General features: G+C 47.9%; 1 protein-coding gene across 1 annotated transcript in view; it reads left to right on the top strand.

Moving 5' to 3' along the window:
• The window catches only part of LOC124545888 (43 kDa receptor-associated protein of the synapse homolog), a 109,917-nt gene that overhangs the window by 26,035 nt on the left and 60,142 nt on the right, over positions 1–23,740 (top strand). The window contains exons 4-5 of the mRNA XM_047124847.1: positions 274–580; positions 19,164–19,364. Coding sequence (XP_046980803.1) covers positions 274–580; positions 19,164–19,364 — 508 coding nt within the window. The remainder of the gene's footprint in view (positions 1–273; positions 581–19,163; positions 19,365–23,740) is intronic.

Below are 23,740 nucleotides of genomic sequence, written 5' to 3'. Positions count from 1 at the left end.
CAAACATCATTATCAGCAGCAGCAGCATCATCACATGCCCGGCGACTGGGTGTTTGTGTTGTCCTCATCATTTCATCATCATCATCATTCGTGACGGTGGCTAGACAGGACTGTGTTAAAAATTGGACAGTGAAAAAATTGGGATACGGGTGCTGGTGACCTCGGGGTTGAGCGCCTCCACAAACCAAACATCATTATCATCATCAGCAGCAGCAGCAGCAGCACATTAGCGGGTGACGGACGGTGAGTAGTGGTGCGCCCGCGGCTGTGCAGGGAGAGCGTGGAGTGGGCGCAGCGGCAGCTGACGCTGGCGGAGGAGGCCGACTCGCCCAACCTGCGGGCAGAGGCGTACCTCAACCTGGCGCGCGCGCACGAGCGCCTGGGCGCGCTGGAGCGGGCGCTCGCCTACGCGCGCCACTCGCTGTACAACGAGTGCGACCAGTGCCGCACGGCGGGCCACGTCCACCTCACCGTCGGCTCCGTCTACCTCGAGCTCGCCGGCTTCTGCAAGGCGCTCGACTCCTTCCAGCGCGCCCACAACATCGCGCAGGCCATCCAGGACCCCGCGCTCGAGCTGCAGGTCAGTCACTCCGGCACACACACACACACACACACACACACACACACACACACACACACACTTCCTCCACTGCTCAATCTCCCAACCACTCCCAACTTATTCAATCCTGAGCTAATCATCTCAAAGCAACTACATCCAACATCCACTCTCGATATTTTGAAACTCGAGGGACGGGGAAAAAATTCAAATTACCGAGAGTTCGTAATAACAGAAGTTCAAATAATCGGGAGGAACGGAGGAAAAAAACTTCAAGTAAGCGAAAATTTGAAACTTCCTGCCAGATTAAAACTGTGTGCCGGACCGAGACTCGAACTAGGGACCTTTGCCTTTCGCGGGCAAGTCCTCTACCTCTGCAAGGTTCGCAGGAGAGCTTCTGTCAAGTTTGGAAGGTAGGAGACGAGGTACTGGCAGAAGTAAAGGTGTGAGGACGGGGCGTGAATCGTGCTTGGGTAGCTCAGTTGGCGGGCAGTCTGCGTTCGGTAGGGCAGCAGTGCGCACCGCGCTCGGCCGTCCACGCCGCTGCGGGCGCGGAGTGTTTTGTTTATTTCCTCGTCACCGCGCTTCTTAGTCGAACAACATATAATGGCCAACTCTTACAGGAAGAATACTCTTAAGTTCACCTTCTCAAATGAATACGCACGACCCAAAGCAGTGGCCGTCGAACGCTTCCTACGCGAAGACGTGAAGATCCCCCGTGACGACCTCATCGGCATACACCTATCGATCATTAGCAGCGTCGTTTATTTTAAGATGACTTCCGACGCTGCCTGCAATGAGATTATTCAAAGGACACGACGTGGACTAAAATTTCGGCACTCCGACGGAAACGTCGGGCCTGTGGATGTCGACCATGCAGGACTTGGCCTTCGGACGATCCGTGTATCCGAACTGCCTTTCGAGGTGAATGAAGATGAAGTCATCGCGGCGCTAAGCCCGTTCGGAAAAGTCCAGAGCCACGTAGCCGAGACATGGGCACAGTTTACGACGTATCCGGTGCTTAATAGTGTGAGACAAATCCGAATCGATCTCAAACGGCACGTACCATCGTACATTTCTATCGGCGGCTGCCGTGCGGTGGTCATTTACGACGGACAACCTCTAACATGTTCCGGTTGTGGCTAAGAAAGCCACGTCAGTAATGAATGCCTGCAACGCCGCATCACACAACTACGGCACGACGACACGAACACCGACAGAACCACAACCACCCTTCCAGTCACCTATGCGGCGACACTGCACGTCCAGCCCTCTCAAGACGCCGTTCATGGGCGTCTCTCTGGTCCGATACACCCGGACACGTCCCAGCACCTTGACACCGGAGATGCCGCCCGTGAACATGTCCAACAGCCGGACACGCCCACTCTAGAAGATCACAAGGATACCAACGAGACTGTTCTGGAGAATGACGACCGCATCATAACACCCGCGGCTTTTGTACCGGAACGACGTGAATCTCTTCCTTCCTCAGACACCGAAACTCATTGCCGAAAGCAGAAGTCGCCCAAACGACGAATAAAACGCGGCAAGACTTCAGAATCGACCATTGAGCCCCCTACACAGGACGAAGAGATGGCACATCACTCTGACGGAGAACACGATAACACTTTCTCCTCTGCCACGGAGACGCGTCATCCACAAGACGGTGAACCGTCCAACAGAGATCGTGCATCGCAGCTTGTACGTCGGCCGCCCAGAAGCCATGGAACATAGCACGCCTGTTGTCACCGACGTAATTGAGCCGACTCGGCCAGCGCTGCCACCTCTCGCCAATGTCAAACCTGTCGGACATTTTTCAGGGGCGGATGACACGGATTTCCCACCTCCATCTGATGCGTAAATGAGATCTGTTCCTCCGTTAGACCAACACTAAGATGGGGGAAGTTTCTACGGCGACTCCTGCGACTTCTATGGACTTCACGCATCCACGAAGACAATCTTCACCAGCTGCGAACCTATCGGCAGCACGGATCTCCCATCAGGCGTACCGAATAGCTACTATCAATACTAATAATATCGGCTCCCACGTTAAACTTCAACTGCTCCGTGACACGCTAAGAGCAGCGAACATCGACATCGCCCTGTTACAAGAACTGAGGACAGCAACTTGGACTGGGTGTTATGGATATGAGACGTACGCCGCCCCTGCAGCTATGGAACACACAGGAGCAGCCATCCTCCTACGGGAAGGGATTGCAGTTTCCGATGTCGCATATCTCCCAACGGCGCGAGGGGTGGCCATAACAGTTGAAGGACTCAAAATCATAAATCTCTACGCCCCATCGGGCACTGATAAACGGAGGGATCGCTCCCAGTTCTACGCAGAAGATATCACGCCTTTATTCCTCGGCCGATACGATCATCTCCTCGTAGGCGGAGATTTCAACTGTGTTCTCGAGCGCACAGACCAATACCCCCATTTCACCACGTGTCCGGAACTTCGCTTCCTCGTCCGCCGCCTTCGTCTCCTCGATACTTGGCGAGTGGTACACGGCGACCGCCCGGGGTATACACACATCACGCGCCACTCCGCCAGCCAACTTGAGAGAATATACATCTCTGACGCTCTGAAATCAGTTCTCCTCGACGCGGAACGTTGGCCGTCTGCCTTTTCGGATCATGACATCCACATCTGTACCATGCACCTACGTCGACAATCTATATGGCGCAGTGCAGGACCTTGGAAACTCAATGTCACGCTACTCCGGGACCCTGAATGTCGACAACAGATCACCGATACGTGGCACACCTGTGTTCAACGCATTATGCGTTACGAGACCACACTGCAGTGGTGGTTGCTGTGCGCCAAACCGGCCATCCGACGCACCTTGACACACTATGGCAGAGCCAAAGCCAGGTGGAATCACCACACAACTGATTTCTACTATAGCGCTCTTCGTGAGCTCATGGATCATCCCCCTTCGCCGGATCGTCTAAAAGAAGCTCAACGCATCAAGGCAAAGATTTTAACCTTGACCAGATGCCGTCTATGCACCATATTGTTCAAAATGTTCGTCGACGCAGACAGGCTTTAATGTCAACTTTAGACCTACCTGATGGACGACGGCTGACATCGCAAGCTACCATTGCGGATGCATTCACAACGCACTAAAGACTTTTCTATCAAGAAGTACCTGCCGGTGTAGAGGCCATTGCTGACGTTGCCCAGGAGACACTTGGTACTCTACACGCAGCAGCTGCAGCCCTCCTGACTTCTGAAGTGAACACCGACGACGACCAAGGCGCTGTGGCCAAAGGGTCTCTGAATCGATCTCCCGGCCCGGATGGTTTACCTCTCGAATTTTACAGAACCTTCCAAGATTTGATGTTGCCACGATGGAGGGTCATGTACTGGGAACTGTTGTCCGGCGCGGCGAACCCGCCACCAATGTTCATGGAAGGCTTACTTGTACCAGTCGCGAAACCCGCAGGAAGAACACGACTCGACTGTTATCGGCCGATCACGTTACTCAATTCCGACTTCAAGATTTTCACACGCCTTCTAGCAGTGCGACTCAAACATGTCTTACGAGACATTGTTCCCCACGAACAAACATCCTTAGGCGGCGATCGTAATATACAGACAGCCCTCAGTGAATATCGAGATGTGATCGCTGTGGCAACACACTCGCGACTGCCAGGCGCTTTAATCTCCATCGACTTCAAACAAGCGTTTAACCGCGTCAATCATGCATTCCTCAACTCAGTGATGGACCGAATGGCAATTCCCCTGCCGTTCACGCAAGTGATTATGCGGCTCCTTCGTGGAGCAACGTCCAGACTTCTCGTCAACGGCAGACTGACAGAACCTATACGGATTGAACGCTCAGTACGGCAGGGTTGCCCTTTGTCGACGGTGCTTTATGCCATAGCGATGGAACCCTCATTTGCGGATTATGGCGCCGTTTGACAGGTATTCCACACCGGGATCATATGTTCCGCTGCCGAGCTTACGCGGACGACTTGGCCCTCGTCGTACGTTCAGCGGCCGACGTACAAGCTGCGATGCAGTGGATTACCCGTTACAGTGCAGGGGCAGGGAGCGCTATGAACGTGGTAAAATCATGCGCCATGAAGATCGGCCGCGGCCTTCCCGCAGACAGCTTAGTCCCATTTCAACTGGTGGACACTCTTCGTTGTCTCGGATTGGTGTACACGCGAGACATTCACAGCACCTCGGCGATCAATTTTCGGGCGCTACTGCAACGCATCCGGGCCAACATACAAAATCACATACTACGCCCGCTGAATATGCGCCAGAGAGTCACCTTCGTCAATACCCATCTGGCAGCCCGGATACCCCATATAGCGCAGATTCTGCCCATCACTGCGACAATGGCGGCCAGATTACAGGCGGCTTTCGGCTATTTTATTTGTTCTGGACATATCTTCAAAGTCCAGTATGAAGCTCTCACCTTACCGAAGCGGGACGGTGGCCTCGATCTGGTTCATGTGAGAGCCAGGACTACGGCACTTTACACCAATACTATGCTCCGGTTTTGGAAAAGCCAAAATGCTACTTTTACTGGAATGTTGACCACTGAGCTCGCACCTGTTTCGAGGCGCCCACCGACGTCTCTGGCACACATCCCACCTCCGATGTCACATATCGGCCGTTTCTTTTTGGAGTATAGCTACATATGCACCGAGCTCCCCAGGACCAGGCAGACGACCACCCGCGACATCTATTGCCTTCTCCGAAAGTCTCCACCCCGCAACCCCGTCGAAACACGTCAACCCCAGGTTTCATGGCCTACAGTTTGGAAAGCGATCCACCAACCATATCACACCACTAACACCACCTCTATGTGGTACCTTCTCGTCAACGGCAAGTATACTACAAGACAGAAACAGCATCGCATCAAACTGGTGGACTCACCCCGTTTTGAGTGTGGGCCAGCAGCAGCTGTCTGGACCCTCGCACAGAAGATTGTGGCTTTCTACCTCCGAGTACCACCACATCACGTTTCTCCTACCATGATGATGTATCCCGACTCGACCTACTTTGCATCGGCTAAGTGGCACGCCATCACATGGATCAGTGGCATGGCTGTGAACTACCTCTTACGCGACGACATCGTCGATCCGGCGGACTTTCGGACACGCCTCCAAGTACATCACCACACCCTTCGCCGACATCGTCACTATCGGGCCACTTTCGCGAACTATTTACAGAGTATTTTCACCAACCCGCCTCAAAGCTGGAATCTCAACGAACTGTGCCAGCCAAGACTGGACGATCCCACGTTCCCCTTTAATGGTCAATGATAGAATGCATTTTGTTCTGATGGCGCGCCAAAGTGGAGCATGGCGCGGAGAGTATTCCTATTTTATTTCACTTCTCTTTTCTCCTCCTCTTCTAAGTTTTTTTTCCTTACACATGTAACAAAAAAATAAATAAATAAATAAATAAATAAAAAGAAGGCCGTTGCGGAAATACAGCTACCTTTTATGTTTTACGTTTTCAATGGATATTGTGTTATTTTATGAAGAATGTCGTCTTTTATTTTCATACGCAAGAGGTTTTTATTTGTTTTCTCCTTACCTGCAACTTAAAAAAAAAAGACAAAAACGTTGGTAAAAAAAGCGGTCAAAAAAGTTGGTAGAGCACTTGCCAAAAACAAAAGTTGGTAGAGCACTTGCCCGCGAACGGCAAAGGTCCCGAGTTCGAGTCTCGGTCCGTCACACAGTTTTAATCTACCAGGAAGTTTCATATCAGCGCACACTCGGCTGCAGAGTGAAAATGTCAAGCGAAAATTTTATTAAAAATTAATTTTAGTACAAACATATACTGAAGAGCCAAAGAATATCGTGTAGGGCCCCGCGAGCACGTGTAAGTGCCGCAACACGACGTGGCATAGACTCGACTAATGTCTGAACGAGTGCTGAAGGGAAATAACACTATGAATCCTGCAGAGCTGCCCATAAATCCGTAAGAGTACAAAGGGGTGGAGAGCTGTTCTGAATATTCAATAATGTTCATGTCTGGGGAGTTTGGCGGCCAGCGGAAGTGTTTAAACTCAGAAGGGTGTTCCTGGAGCCACGCCGTAGCAATTCTGGACATGTGGCGTGTCGCATTGTGCTGCTGAAACTGCCCACGTCCGTCGGAGTGCACAATGGACATGAATGGATGCATCTTTGTTGATACATTATGGACCATGGGACAACGGCTGGCATATATTTCTTGATGCAATAATTTACCAACAGCCGTATGTACTGTAGAAATTTATTTTATGAATTTCTTATGTTCATAAAATAAATTTCTACAATACATATGACTGTTGGTAAATTATTGCATCAAGAAATGAATGGATGCACGTGATCAGACAGGATACTTACGTACGTGTCACCTGTCACAGTCGTATCTAGATGTATCAGGGGTCTCATATCACTCCAACTGCCCACGCCCCACACTATTTCAGAACTCCACCAGCTTCATCAGTCACCTGCTGAAATGCAGGTTCCATGGATTCATGAGGTTGCCACGATACCCATACACGTCCATCCGCTCGATACAATTTGAAACGAGACTCGTCCGACCAGGCAACATGTTTCCAGTCATCAACAGTCCAATGTCGGCGTTGACGGTCCAGGCAAGGCGTAAAGCTTTGTCTCGTGCAGTCATCAAGGGTACAAGAGTGGGCTTCCAGCTCCGAGAGCCCATATCGGTAATGTTTCGTTGAATGGTTCGCACGCAGACACTTGTCGATTCCCCAGCACTGAAATCTGCAGCAATCTGCGGAAGGGTTGCATTTCTGTCACGCTGATTCTCTTCGGTCGTCGTTGGTCCCGTTCTTGCAGGATCTATTTCCGGCCTCAGTGATGTCGTAAATTTGATGTTTTATCGGATTCCTGATATTCACGTTACACTCGTGAAATGGTCGTACGGGAGAATCCCCACATCATCGCTGTCTCGGAGAAGCTGTGTCCCAATGCTCGTGCACCCACTAGAACACCATGTTTAAATTCACTTAAATCTTGATAACCATTGTAGCAGCAGTAACCGATGTAACAACAGCGCCAGACACTTGTTGTCTTATATAAGCGTTGCCAACCGCAGCGGCGTATTCTGCATGTTTAAATACCTCTGTATTTGAACACGCATACGTATACCAGTTTCTTTGGCGCTTCAGTGTATTACACACATGTGTACAATCATCTTTATTTTAGTGATCTGCAAGATAACACATACGACGTCTGTTCCAAAAAATTCCGGAACTTTGTCCACAAGATTTTTCTACGCTTACCATTTACTTGGTGTAGACGGTCCCCTTCGAAATACACTCCTCCACAATTATTACACCGGTCCTAACGACGTTTCCACTTCCGGAAGCAGTCTTGATAACCTCCTGCAGCATTGCGCGAAGCGCCATCTGCGAATTTTCTTTTATCTCGTCTAGCAAATCTTTGTCCTTTCAACCGGGTTTTCAACTTTGGAAATAAAAAAAGGTCCGCAGGGGCCAGGTCTGGAGAGTACGAAGAATGACGTGGCACAGTGATTTCCGTTTTTGTTCAATACTCACGCCTCAACAGGGATGACTGTGCGGTTGCGTTATCGTGATACAAGAACCATGAATTGTCTCGCCACATTTCAGGCGGTTTCCTTCTCAAATTTTCTCGCAACAAGACCCGATAGTATCATAGATTAACAGTTTGTTCCTGTAGCACGAATTCATGATGTACAAAGCCTCCAGCATGGCTCTGACATTTGACCTGACGTCCTTTTCTCGGTCTTCGAGAACCTTACCCGACGCATTGTTAAGCACGAACCTACGTCTCAACATCATAACCGTAGACCCACGTCTCACCACTAGTTATCATTCTCTTAAGGAACATCTCGTTCTCATTTGCGCGATCCAAAAAAGCTCTTCACAGATTACGGGGACGGAGATAATTCTGGTCTTGACTCGTGATCCGTGGGACGAAATTGGTGGCTACACCATGCAATTCAAGATGCTGTGTCAGAATTTCATCACATGATCCAACTGAAATGTTATATTTTTGTGCAGTCTCTCGGACAACCAGTCTCGATTGGGATGTACAATTTCGTTGACGTTCGTGGCATGAGCGTCGTCGGTAGACGTCGAAGGGCATCCTGAAAGTGGGTCGTCTTTAACTTCCGTTCGACCATTTTTAAACCGTGTGAATTATTCGTAACACCGAATACGGCTATAGCTTCCTGCATCAAAAAATGGTTCAAATAGCTCTGAGCACTATGGGACTTAACTGCTGTGGTCACCAGTCCCCTAGAACTTAGAACTACTTAAACCAAACTAACCTAAGGACATCACACACATCCATACCCGAGGCAGGATTCGAACCTGCGACCGTAGCGGTCACGCGGTTCCAGACTGTTCCAGACTGTAGCGCCTAGAACCGCACGGCCACTCCGGCCGACTTCCTGCATCATTCGGTGTGTCTCTGTAAAGGTTTTCTTGAGATTCACGCAGAATTTAACGTCGATGCGTTGCTTCTTAACTGTGCCATGTCGAAATTAGCGAACTGCGCGACACAACGTTTTACTCAGTATAGGGCTGAACAATGAATAACAGACATACAGCAATGAAACTTCCGGCATTTACATATTAAATATTAGCATGTGCTGGAATGCCAACCGCATTTCGCTCCAACACACCATTGGTTCGAAATTACGAATATTCTGGAATTTTTTAACAGATCTCGTACATATATACATATGGTGCGTAAGAAAGGGACACGTAATTGCCCAAATAATTATAGCGGATTGCCAGTGATCCCTTTAGCTGAAAGACTGCACTTGAACGTATTGAAAGATCTGATAGAGAAAGAAACAAATCACAAGCAGCAAGAAGAGTAAACAAGATTCCGAGCAGGAAGATCGGTACTGTAAAATATCTTCACAATGAAACTAATATGTGAAAAATGCACAAAGGTTGGGCTGGAGACGCATGTTGCATTGACTGAGAAAGCATTTGATAATGCATCCACAAGCAAGTTGTGAGAATAGTTGAAAGAGAGACCGAGTTAAGTCAAATATTGCTAAAGCCTGTTGTGAAACCATATTAAAATAACACAGCGAGGCTAAGGATAGCGAATATTAAGGCAGAAAACTTCGATGTGAATAAGGGTCTGCGGCAGGGATGGAGGCTTTCACCGACCCCCTTTAACCTGTATCTAGGAGCGGTATCGCAGACTTGGAATGGAAAGTGCCAGGTTGTGGGAGTGACAGCAAAGGCCAGCAGGATACTGAACCCGTATTTTGCAGATGACCAGACTGTACTAGCAGAAGATGAAGATGATCTGACCTATATGATAAGAAAGCTTAAAGAGGAATACAATAAGGATGGCATGAAGATGAACGTAACGAAGTGTGAGTACTTGGTTGGTTGGAACAGAACAATTAAATAATTTGCAGGTAGATGTGGGTGTGGAAAAGGCAAAATAATTGGGGTATTATTTAATAAACAGGGCGCAAGCAGTGATGAAATAAATAGCAGGGTTAATAAAGGACGAGCTGTAATAAGGGCAGTGAACACTGTTCAGTGGAACAAAAAGGTAAGAACAACAACGCAGAAGACATTGTACAAGACTATAGTCCAGAGTGTAGTTTTGTACGGAGCAGAAGCCTCGGACGTTTGAAGAAAAAAAACTGCTTTCCACTGAGATGGATTACTTAAGACGAAGCTCAGACTGTACTAGGATATATAGGATAAATAAATGACGTCATTCTACAAAGGATGAAAATGGATAGGTGTATCTGTAACGACATTCAACAAAAACAGTTGATGTGGTTTGTCGGAAGAAAAGGATCGCTCCACAATGCAAATAGCAAAATGATGTGGAGGAGGCAATGGAAGACAGGAATATGAAGGTTGAGAAAAGTAAAGACAGAACAAGATGGTGACTATGGGAGGAGAAGTGGTGCTGGCCGTAGACAATACGCAAGAAGAAGAAGAAGAAGAAAGAAGAAGAAGAAGAAGTACGTATGGCACATGCAGACAGTATATGAAAAAGAAATCAATGAAAATGTTACACGTCACCTCGAAAAAGAGTCGCTGATTTTCTTTGACAGCAACTACCATTTAGCATCGTCCGCGAATTTTCGACGGTGATGAAAGCTGAGAAGAAATCATCACTCGTTTCTGTTCTGCGTGTGTAGGGCCATGGGGTATGAACAAATGACCTTGCCTCGGTCAAGATGGCTGGAGTTGGCGGTTGTTGTTCTTTATTTTTCTAGTCCTCAACCTGACAGGCCAACAATTCAGCATCGATAATAACACCATGGACGCCTATTTCATCGGCTACATGAACTAAATCAGCAAAGGTTACCACAGCTGTATTGAGGTATGTGTTGTGTAAGCCATCCCTGGTCCCTTCTAAGGATGTGTCAGGAGAATATGGTCGTTCTGTCCCTGATTCTTCTTAAATAATCTTGTTGTTACGAGGTTAAGCTTTCTGCTTCATATATAGCATCAGAGCGAATCTCAATTTTCAACAGATTGAAACATTATTCTTATTGTAGATCTTCATAGTTTAAATGTTAAATTCATCTCATTATTTCGTGTCCCTTTGCTTGTTTTTCTGTAAGACTAGTTTAGAACCCTGCTTTTTCGTGTTTAAATCTATCTTCAGAATTTTCCATCCTTCTATTGTTATCCGTCTGAGAGCTGTCTTGATGTTCGTCGTATACTGTGTCCCCTCAACTGGGATCTTTATGCGTGCTTTAGCCGTTTGTCTCTTGGAGTTGGGTGATTTGATTAGCCGCTCGTCCTAACGATTCCGACAGTATGACAATATCGTCTGCGAATGTCAGACAATCAGCCAGTATTCCTTTTTTCTTGCATCCAAGTCGTGTTCCACGCCATCCTTCAATTTCTCATCGCCATTCCCCGATCGCCTTATCAAGCACACAATTAAGGAAGAAAGTGGGGAGCTCCATCTCCACGTATGACTCCGGTTTTAGTCTGGAACCCTGAAAGCTTTCCTCTGAACTTGACCCTGGTTGTTGTGTAGCTTAAGGCCTGTTTAACCTGTCTTCTGATTTTGCTATCCAAATACAGCTCCTCCAAAATTTGAACAGTGTTGGTCTGTCCGCTGAATCATAGCCTTTCTTGAAGTCTACCACTGTGGGCGGGAAATTCGTCTTTCGATACCCGATTCCAGTTGCATATTCAAGATTTGTTTCACGTATAATTTGCCCTTTCTTTAGCCTCCTTGGTACTCACCAATTTGTGGATTTAGTTGCTTTCTACCCTGTGCAGCAAAGTTTTTGAGAATATTTTATAGGTAACTATCATTAATAATATTGCTGTATAGTTACCTGGCTCCGACGTACATCCCTTTTATCTGTAGGATGTATTAGTGCCGACTTTCGCCCATCTCGGCTATCTAACTTTTAGTTACGAGTTAGTTCGCTTATCGGGTCAAATGGCTCTGAGCACTATGGGACTTAACATCTATGGTCATCAGTCCCCTAGAACTTAGAACTACTTAAACCTAACTAACCTAAGGACAGCACACAACACCCAGCCATCACGAGGCAGAGAAAATCCCTGACCCCGCCGGGAATCGAACCCGGGAACCCGGGCGTGGGAAGCGAGAACGCTACCGCACGACCACGAGATGCGGGCAGTTCGCTTATCGTTTTCAAATAAATATACCTCAAGTTCTGTCCCCATCTTCCCCAGCATCTTTATGATTCCTAACATATTCTACTGTTTGTAGTTCAGATCGAGATTTGGTTCTTTTTGATCTGGCTTCTGTTAATTGCAGTGGGGAAAGATATTTTAGAGTTTCACTGCTTCTAATATGCAAGGGTCCTCTCCTAACCTGCTCTGAACTTTCTGTTTCACTTTTCGGTAAGCTAGTTGTGTTTTTATGATAAATGATTCAGTGAGGTGATTTTCAAGTATGATCTTGCTTTCTTCGGAAGTCTAATAATTCTATTCTTTTCCAAATTTGATAGAAATTTCCTAATTACATAAATTTTATTCAAGAACTAGTGCAGTTCAATTGGTTTACCGAGTGATTTGTGCCACACGAGTTTATGCAGATCTTTCTGGAATGAAGAGAAGTGTATCGTATCTCTCCCCCCCCCCCCCCCCCCCCCCAGTCTATCTGGACGTGTTCACATTTTCAATAGCTGAATTCCTCCTTGGCTACTACTGAGTTTCACTAAGTAGCGCTTCCTTCTTCTAGCCTTATTTGCTTCTTCCATTGTCGAAATACTTTTGTCATTTTTTTATTTCTTAATCATGGAGCTCCTTAATTAAGGACGTTGATAGCCCAATAAGATTACTAGACGAATTATTCCATTTACTACCATCAACAGCTACATACCATACCATTTCTGCTATGGTACTGCTGATAACACCTTTACTTCTAAAGTAGCTGTCGAAGCCAGCTATACATGTAACCAAAACATCTTACAACTAACGCTGAAAATGACTGCAATTATAGATTTAGAACCGAGTTCTGTCGCTTCATAGTTTCCATCATGGTCTTCCAATGGGTCTGTTCTGTCTAGATGGTCCTGGAAGGATAAAAACGCTCTGCGCAGACATTGCATCCTGACAGGACAGCGTTCTGGCAAAAGCTTCAATCACGTGGCAGCTATCCGCCCACGCTGCTTACTTTTGATTCTGTTTTCTTACCGTCCATCTCGCCAAATTCCTGTTCGCGGCTTCGTCTCGATCTCAAGCAGCTGTTACCATTAGTTATTGCCAATTATAATCCGACCTCAGCTACATTAATCCCTCTCCGCTCGCTGATTCTCCGGGACGGTCTTGGCGCTCAAATCGTGCGCCGCACTCCTCTGGAGCACCGTAACAGAGCGTCCTCCATTTTTCCCCACTTGTTTACCTGCGCCAGCAATGTGACCATTGTTGTCAGAATACTGCTGCTTGCTGGGCTCTGAGGTTCGTCACCTGCTGCAACTCTCACCCAACCTAATGAAAATTAGACTCTACCAAATTTATGTCCCATGCCGATTTCAAATGTTTATTCTTATACACGCAATGAAAGCTTCCAGCGCTGTACTTGTTTGACTTCACGTCGTGAATAATGCCACATACGTGAGTATTTCTCGTCGGTCCTTAAGCTGTAACATGTAGGATTCACAAAGGAAATAAATAAAATCCAAAGAGCAGCGCGAAAGCGGGACATAGATATACAAAGTCTGTTCAAACAATTACGGAACTTTGTTCACGATATTTTTCTGTGCTTATCTTTTACTTACTGTGTATGGTATTCTTCGGAACACTCTCCTCCACAATTGATACACCGCTCCCGACGCCGTTTACACTTCCTGAAGCAGTCTTGTTACGCCTCTTTCTGAATAGCCCGAAGCGCCGTCTGGGAATTTTCTCTTATCTCGACTATCGTTGCAAATCTTCGTCCTTTCAACGAGGTTTTCTTCTTTGGAAATAAAAAACAGGTAGCAGGTCTCTCATTTGCGCGATCCAAAAGCTCTTCACAGATTGCGAGGCGAAGGTCTGTCTGACCTTGACTCATGAGCCGTGGGAAAAACTTGGCGGCAGTATGTTGCATTCCAAGACGCTGTGGCAGGTTTTCATGACGTGATCCAACCGAAAAGTTACATTCCTCTGCAATCTCACAGATAGTCAATTTTCGATTGACGCGCACAACTTCATTGACGTTTCTGACATGAGCGTCCCACCGGCCATTTTTAAACCGTGTGAATCATTCGAAACACCGATTACGGCTTAAGCACCCATCACCGTATGTTTCTGCATCATTTAGTGTGTTTCTGTAAAGTTTTTCTTTAGCCTCATGCAAAATTTAATGCCGACGCGTTGCTCCCCTTATTCTCTCATCTCGAAATTCGCGAACTGTGCGACACAAAGATCTACTCAATACAGCACTTAACAAAAGCTAACAGACATACGACAATTAAATTTCCGGCAGTTACACATTAAACACTGCCGTGTACATTAATGCCAATCATATTTCGCTCCAAAACACCGTTGGCGCGAAATCACGCGTGTTCCGGGATTTTTTGAACAGATCTCGTATAACGCCAATGGCAGACACAGCAAGGGAGATACTGTACATCCCGGTGTGATTGTTAAAATTACCGGGAAGATTCCACCAGTGTACTGCTTCCTCCTGTGTACCGGGTTGTTTAAAAGATAGTGTCACTTATACCTACAGGAGCATCGGTTCAAACTAGTACAAAAGTTCGTACTATGATATGAGTTAAAACCAATACCTGTTGAGATATGTGCCAATGAAGATCCGCATATCACAGCCGACATTTTATTTACAGGTGACGCAGTATTCACAAGAGATGGCATAATAAATTACCAGGATATATACGAGTAGACAGACGCAAATCCTCGCGCCGTCACGGAGGTGAAGCACCAGGATCGCTTCAGTACGATGTAAAAGCAGCGAATACGGTGTGAGATTCATAGGGCCATACGCTTTACTAAACAGATTAACGTGTGCTGTGTATCACTGATTTCTGAGCGACGAATTACCAGCGCTATTGGGAAACACTATCGTTGCAGATAGACAACGACTGTGAACTGCGCACGGCGGTACACCACTCTGGCCCCAAAAAGTGGTCGAGGAGGTCCAGAGTCATGGCCTCCCATTTCCCAGGGCCTAAATCCGTTGGATTTTTGGCTATGGGGACATTTAAAGGCACTGGTGTACGCCGAAAAACCACAGATAAAGAGCAGACATTACAGGACCTTGTTACCAGTAGGTGAACCAATCTGACTGGAGCCAGGTGTATTTGATAAAGGGCGTGATTCACGGCGAAGAACGACTGAAGGATATTCAGGATGTGTGATAACCACATGCGTCATTGTCTATTCTACATAACAGACAAATGGGAATAAGAGGCCCGTATCTCAAGAAGTATTGGTTTCCGGACATATCATTATAGAAACTGTTCTTCTAGTTTTGTACAAAACTATCTCGTGTAGGAATATGTGACACTGTTTTAAACGCCCAATATATTTCGAGAAAGAACTATGAGGAAAAAAATGTGAAAGGTTCGAGCTCGCACAGACTCCATACACAAGCTACAATGGCTTGCAGAGTATAAAGGGTTATTACAAATGATTGAAGCGATTTCACAGCTCTACAATAACTTCATTATTTGAGATATTTTCACAATGCTTTGCACACACATACAAAAACTCAAAAAGTTTTTTTAGGCATTCACAAATGTTCGATATGTGCCCCTTTAGTGATTCGGCAGACATCAAGCCGATAATCAAGTTCCTCCCACACTCGGCGCAGCATGTCCCCATCAATGAGTTCGAAAGCATCGTTGATGCGAGCTCGCAGTTCTGGCACGTTTCTTGGTAGAGGAGGTTTAAACACTGAATCTTTCACATAACCCCACAGAAAGAAATCACATGGGGTTAAGTCGGGAGAGCATGGAGGCCATGACATGAATTGCTGATCATGATCTCCACCACGACCGATCCATCGGTTTTCCAATCTCCTGTTTAAGAAATGCCGAACATCATGATGGAAGTGCTGTGGAGCACCATCCTGTTGAAAGATGAAGTCGGCGCTGTCGGTCTCCAGTTGTGGCATGAGCCAATTTTCCAGCATGTCCAGATACACGTGTCCTGTAACGTTTTTTTCGCAGAAGAAAAAGGGGCCGTAAACTTTAAACCGTGAGACTGCACAAAACACGTTAACTTTTGGTGAATTGCGAATTTGCAGCACGAATGCGTGAGGATTCTCTACCACCCAGATTCGCACATTGTGTCTGTTCACTTCACCATTAAGAAAAAATGTTGCTTCATCACCGAAAACAAGTTTCGCACTGAACGCATCCTCTTCCATGAGCTGTTGCAACCGCGCCGAAAATTCAAAGCGTTTGACTTTGTCATCGGGTGTCAGGGCTTGTAGCAATTGTAAACTGTAAGGCTGCTGCTTTAGCCTTTTCCGTAAGATTTTCCAAACCGTCGGCTGTGGTACGTTTAGCTCCCTGCTTGCTTTCATCGTAGACTTCCGCGGGCTACGCGTGAAACTTGCCCGCACGCGTTCAACCGTTTCTTCGCTCACTGCAGGCCGACCCGTTGATTTCCCCTTACAGAGGCATCCAGAAGCTTTAAACTGCGCATACCATCGCCGAATGGAGTTAGCAGTTGGTGGATCTTTGTTGAACTTCGTCCTGAAGTGTCGTTGCACTGTTATGACTGACTGATGCGAGTGCATTTCAAGCACGACATACGCTTTCTCGGCTCCTGTCGCCATTTTGTCTCACTGCGCTCTCGAGCGCTCTGGCGGCAGAAACCTGAAGTGCGGCTTCAGCCGAACAAAACTTTATGAGTTTTTCTACGTATCTGTAGTGTGTCGTGACCATATGTCAATGAATGGAGCTACAGTGAGTTCATGAAATCGCTTCAATCATTTGTAATAGCCCTGTATAACTGTTCGTGTCTCGAAGCCAGAACTGTGCTACAGTGGTTTGAGGAACATTATATTCAACTCCCGTCGATGTATCGACAACCAGATTCGCCTGAGATAAATCTCACGGAACACATCTGGGCGGCTATCTTGCGCCATCATCGCGTACGCAAATCAGAGCCCCATTATTTACGCGAATTTCATGGCCTGCGCGTAGACATCTAATGCCACACATCTCCCCAAACCTATAAACAAACAGTCGGATCCCTGAACGCAGAACCCGTGTTGTATGTCGTTGCAAAGACGGAAGAACAAGCAATTGAACAGGTGGTCATAATGTTTTAGCTCGTCAGCGTATATGTAGTTGTAAATAGGGGGCTTGCTATGTGCACAATGCACAAAACTCATAAGAATTTTAATTTTAAATACTGTCACATGTATCCAGTCTGTAAATGCAATGCAACGACGATTGTCTCATTGACAGTTTTACACTACTGGCCATTAAAGTTGCTACACCACGAAGATGAGGTGCAACAGATGCGAAATTTAACCGACAGGAAGAAGATGCTGTGATATGCAAATGATTAGCTTTTCAGAGCATTCACACAACGTTGGCGCCGGTGGCGACACCTGCAACGTGCTGACATGAGGAAAGTTTCCAACCGATTTCTCATACACAAACAGCAGTTGACCGGCGTTGCCTGATGAAACGTTGTTGTGATGCCCCGTGTAAGGAGGAATAATGCGTACCATCACGTTTCCGACTTTGATAAAGGTCGGATTGTAGCCTATCGCGATTGCGGTTTATCGTATCGCGACGTTGCTGCTCGCGTTGGTCGAGATCCAACGACTGTTAGCAGAATATGGAATCGGTGGGTTCAGGAGGGTAATGCGGAACGCCGTGCTCGATCCCAACGGCCTCGTATCGCTAGCAGTCGAGATGACAGGCATGACTGTAACGGATCGTGCAGCCACGTCTCGATCCCTGAGTCAACAGATGGGGGCGTTTGCAATACAACAACCTTCTGCACGAAAAATTTGACAACGTTTGCAGTAGCATGGACTATCAGCTCGGACACCATGGCTGCATCACAGACAGGAGTGCTTGCGATGGTGTACTCAACGACGAACCTGGGTGCACCAATGGCACAACGTCATTTTTTCGGATGAATCGAGGTTCTGTTTACACCATCATGATGGTCGCATCCGTGTTTGGCGACATCGCGGTGAACGCACATTGGAAGCGTGTATTCCTCATCTCTATACTTGCGTATCACCCGGCGTGATGGTATGGGGTGCCATTGGTTACACGTCTCGGTCACCTCTTGTTCTCATTGACGGCCGGCCGCGGTGGTGTAGCGGTTCTAGGCGCTCAGTCTGGAACCGCGCGACTGCTACGGTCGCTGGTTCGAATCCTGCCTCGGGCATGGATGTGTGTGATGTCCTTAGGTTAGTTAGGTTTAAGTAGTTCTAAGTTCTAGGGGACTGATGACCACAGATGTTGAGTCCCATAGTGCTCAGAGCCATTTGAACCATCTCATTGACGGCACTTTGAACAGTGGACGTTACATTTCAGATGTGTTACGATCCGTGGCTCTACTCTTCATTCGATCCCTGCGAAACCCTACATTTCAGCAGGATAATGCACGACCGCATGTTGCAGGTCCTGTACGGGCCTTCGTGGATACACAAAATGTTCGACTGCTGCCCTGGCTAGCACATTCTCCATATCTCTCCCCAATTGAAAACGTCTGGTCAAAGGTGGCCGAGCGACTGGCTCGTCACAATACGGCAGTCACTACTCTTGATGAACTGTGGTATCGTGTTGAAGCTGCATGGGCAGCTGTACCTGTACACGCCATCCAAGCTCTGTTTGACTCAATGGCCAGTCGTATCAAGGCCGTTATTACGGCCAGAGGTGGTTGTTCTGGGTACTGATTTCTCAGGATCTATGCACCCAAATTGAGTGAAAATGTAATCACATGTCAGTTCTAGTGTAATATATTTGTCCAATGAATAACCGTTTATCATCTGGATTTCTTCTTGGTGTAGCAGTTTTAATGGCCAGTAGTGTAGCATCTCTTGCAAAAAATCTTGTCAATCTTTCTCCTACCCTAGGTTGGAGTGTACCATATCCTTCTCTCTCCCTTCTTTGCCTCTTCCTGGATTTGCCTTGTAGACCGGGCTATGTGTGTTTTGTGTGGTGCAGGTGTACGTGGGCCTGTCGGAGCTGTTCGGGCGCCTGCGTGACGTGGACAAGGCGACGCGCTACGCCTCCAAGGCGTACGACCTGTCGCGGTCGCTGCAGCTGGGGGACCTCAACTCGCGCCACCACCGCGCAGCCCTGCTCCAGATGGCGGCCGCGCTCCGCAAGCAGGGGGACCTGGGCGACGCCCACGACTACTGCTCCGTGAGTCGCTCACTGGTCGCTTAGCACTCGTCAGAGCACGGCTAGTGCTCTGTTAGTCACTGGCTGGTCTCTGACACTGGTACAGCTACTGTTCCATGAGTCGCTCACTAGTCGCTTAACACTTGTCGGAGCACGGCTAGTGCTCTGTGAGTCACTGCCTAGTCTCTGACAGTGATACAGCTACTGTTCCATGAGTCGCTCACTAGTCGCTTAACACTCGTCGGAGCACAGCTAGTGCTTTGTGAGTCACTCGCTGGTCTCTGACACTGATGCAGCTACTGTTCCATGAGTCGCTCACTAGTCGCTTAACACTCGTCAGAGCTCGGCTAGTGCCCTGTGAGTCACTGGCTGGTCTCTGACACTGATACGGCTACTGTTCCATGAGTCGCTCACTAGTCGCTTAACACTCGTCGGAGCACAGCTAGTGCTTTGTGAGTCACTGGCTGGTCTCTGACACTGATACGGCTACTGTTCCATTAGTCGCTCACTAGTCGCGTAACACTCGTCGGAGCACAGCTAGTGCTTTGTGAGTCACTGGCTGGTCTCTGACACTGATGCAGCTACTGTTCCATGAGTCGCTCACTAGTCGCTTAGCACTCGTCAGAGCACGGCTAGTGCTCTGTGAGTCACTGGCTACTCTCTGACACTGATACAGCTACTGTTCCATGAGTCGCTCACTAGTCGCTTAACACTCGTCGGAGCACGGCTAGTGCTCTGTGAGTCACTGCCTAGTCTCTGACAGTGATACAGCTACTGTTCCATGAGTCGCTCACTAGTCGCTTAACACTCGTCGGAGCACAGCTAGTGCTTTGTGAGTCAATCGCTGGTCTCTGACACTGATGCAGCTACTGTTCCATGAGTCGCTCACTAGTCGCTTAACACTCGTCAGAGCTCGGCTAGTGCCCTGTGAGTCACTGGCTGGTCTCTGACACTGATACGGCTACTGTTCCATGAGTCGCTCACTAGTCGCTTAACACTCGTCGGAGCACAGCTAGTGCTTTGTGAGTCACTGGCTGGTCTCTGACACTGATGCAGCTACTGTTCCATGAGTCGCTCACTAGTCGCTTAACACTCGTCGGAGCTCGGCTAGTGCTCTGTGAGTCACTGGCTAGTCTCTGACACTGATACAGCTACTGTTCCATGATTCGCTCACTAGTCGTTTAACACTCGTCGGAGCACAGCTAGTGCCCCGTGAGTCACTGGCTAGTCTCTGACAGTGATACAGCTACTGTTCCATGAGTCACTCACTAGTCGCTCAGCACTCGTCAGAGCATGGCTAGTGCTCTGTGAGTCACTGGCTAGTCTCTGACACTGATACGGCTGCTGTTCCATGAGTCGCTCACTAGTCGCTTAACACTTGTCGGAGCACGGCTAGTGCTCTGTGAGTCACTGCCTAGTCTCTGACAGTGATACAGCTACTGTTCCATGAGTCGCTCACTAGTCGCTTAACACTTGTCGGAGCACGGCTAGTGCTCTGTGAGTCACTGCCTAGTCTCTGACAGTGATACAGCTACTGTTCCATGAGTCGCTCACTAGTCGCTTAACACTTGTCGGAGCACGGCTAGTGCTCTGTGAGTCACTGCCTAGTCTCTGACAGTGATACAGCTACTGTTCCATGAGTCGCTCACTAGTCGCTTAACACTCGTCGGAGCACAGCTAGTGCTTTGTGAGTCACTGGCTGGTCTCTGACACTGATGCAGCTACTGTTCCATGAGTCGCTCACTAGTCGCTTAACACTCGTCGGAGCTCGGCTAGTGCTCTGTGAGTCACTGGCTAGTCTCTGACACTGATACAGCTACTGTTCCATGATTCGCTCACTAGTCGTTTAACACTCGTCGGAGCACAGCTAGTGCCCCGTGAGTCACTGGCTAATCTCTGACACTGTTACAGCTACTGTTCCATGAGTCACTCACTAGTCGCTTAGCACTCGTCGGAGCATGGCTAGTGCTCTGTGAGTCACTGGCTAGTCTCTGACACTGATACGGCTGCTGTTCCATGAGTCGCTCACTAGTCGCTTAACAATCGGCGCAGCACGGCTAGTGCTCTGTGAGTCACTGGCTGGTCTCTAACACTCATACAGCTACTGTTCAATGAGTCGCTCACTAGTCGTTTAACACTCGTCGGAGCACAGTTAGTGCCCCGTGAGTCACTGGATGGTCTCTGACACTGATACGGCTACTGTTCCATGAGTCGCTCACTAGTCGCTTAACAATCGGCGGAGCACGGCTAGTGCTCTGCAAGTCACTGGATGGTCTCTAACACTGATACAGCTACTGTTCAATGAGTCGCTCACTAGTCGTTTAACACTCGTCGGAGCACAGCTAGTGCCCCGTGAGTCACTGGCTAGTCTCTGACACTGATACAGCTACTTTTCTTTGAGTCACTCACTAGTCGCTTAACAATCGTCGGAGCACGGCTAGTGCTCTGTGAGTCACTGGCTGGTCTCTAACACTGATACAGCTACTGTTCAATGAGTCGCTCACTAGTCGTTTAACACTCGTCAGAGCACAGCTAGTGCCCCGTGAGTCACTGGCTAGTCTCTGACACTGATACAGCTACTGTTCCATAAGTCACTCACTAGTCGCTTAGCACTCGTCGGAGCACGGCTAGTGCTCTGTGAGTCACTGGCTAGTCTCTGACACTGATACGGCTACTGTTCCATGAGTCGCTCACTAGTCGCTTAACAATCGGCGGAGCACGGCTAGTGCTCTGTGAGTCACTGGCTGGTCTCTAACACTCATACAGCTACTGTTCAATGAGTCGCTCACTAGTCGTTTAACACTCGTCGGAGCACAGCTAGTGCCTCGTGAGTCACTGGCTAGTCTCTGACACTGATACAGCTACTGTTCCTTGAGTCACTCACTAGTCACTTAGCACTCGTCGGAGCATGGCTAGTGCTCTGTGAGTCACTGGCTGGTCTCTAACACTGATACACCACTGTTCAATGAGTCGCTCACTAGTCGTTTTACACTCGTCGGAGCACAGCTAGTGCCCCGTGAGTCACTGGCTAGTCTCTGACACTGATACAGCTACTGTTCCATGAGTCACTCACTAGTCGCTTAGCACTCGTCGAAGCACGGCTAGTGCTCTGTGAGTCACTGGCTGGTCTCTAACACTGATACAGCTACTGTTCAATGAGTCGCTCACTAGTCGGTTAACACTCGTCGGAGCACAGCTAGTGCCCCGTGAGTCACTGGCTAGTCTCTGACACTGATACAGCTACTGTTCCATGAGTCGCTCACTAGTCGCTTAACAATCATCGGAGCACGGCTAGTGCTCTGTGAGTCACTGGCTGGTCTCTAAGACTGATACGGCTACTGTTCAATGAGTCGCTCACTGGTCGGTTAACACTCGTCAGAGCACGCCTAGTGCTCTGTGAGTCACTGGCTGGTCTCTGACACTGATGCAGTTACTTCCATGAGTCGCTCACTAGTCGCTTAACAATCGTCGGAGCACGTTTGGTGGCTGGCAGGTCTCTGACACTGATACAGCTACTGTTCCATGAGTCGCTCACTAATTGCTTACAATCAGCTCACAGCTTCTCCTCTGTGAGTCATTCATTACTCGCTTATAATCTTCGGAACACAACTATAGCATTGTGAGTCACTAGCTAGTCGCTTAGAGTCGGTGCAGGATTGCTGTTCGGGGAACCAGAAGTACTGATCTGAGCGTTACTCGTTGCTCGCCTACATGTGGCTTCACTGTCTGGCTCCTTTCTTGTTGGTCACAGAAACAGTCAAATATCGATTCAAGAAGGATGGGTTTGTCTGCTTCATTTCAGCTCCCAGGATCAATTTTCACTCCATGCAAACGCTGTAGTAGATGTGAGTCATGACTGGTTCGTAAGTTCCCTACTTGCTTTTCAATATGTTGTTTAATTTGTACGAAGCGATTTTGTGTGAAGGAAAGGAAGTATTACCCTGACCAGAAAGTATTCATGTCCTGCATTAAACTGAAAAAAAAGAACACTTCATCTTTGATACGTACGAAAACAGTGGGAAAATTCGCAACGTACAGACATTTAATTATCTAGAAGAATGGTTAGAAACTGGTGGACAAAAAAGAAGCTACAGTAGCACGAATGAACAAGATGAATTTAGCATTAAAACTCATTATTAATGCCTACAATAAGAAGACCGTTTTGTTCAACGCAAAATTGTGACATTACCCTATAATGATCCACCCTAAAGCCTTGTAACACACTGGACTCGCATTCGGTCGAAATCCACGTCCGGCCATTCTGTGTCGCCTGGCCACCAAGAGCTGTTGCACGACGAATTGATTCACGGATCCAGTTATATGGCTCCTTCCGTGTACAGCGATTTTACGACTATGACGAGTGGGGCCTGAAGATGGCATCAACATAATGCCGAAAC

The sequence above is a fragment of the Schistocerca americana genome, chromosome 8 (genome assembly GCF_021461395.2).
Source record: "Schistocerca americana isolate TAMUIC-IGC-003095 chromosome 8, iqSchAmer2.1, whole genome shotgun sequence".
NCBI classification, from domain to species: domain Eukaryota; kingdom Metazoa; phylum Arthropoda; class Insecta; order Orthoptera; family Acrididae; genus Schistocerca; species Schistocerca americana.
Note: the sequence above shows the minus strand (reverse complement) of the source record. Positions and strands in the feature narration are given on the sequence as shown.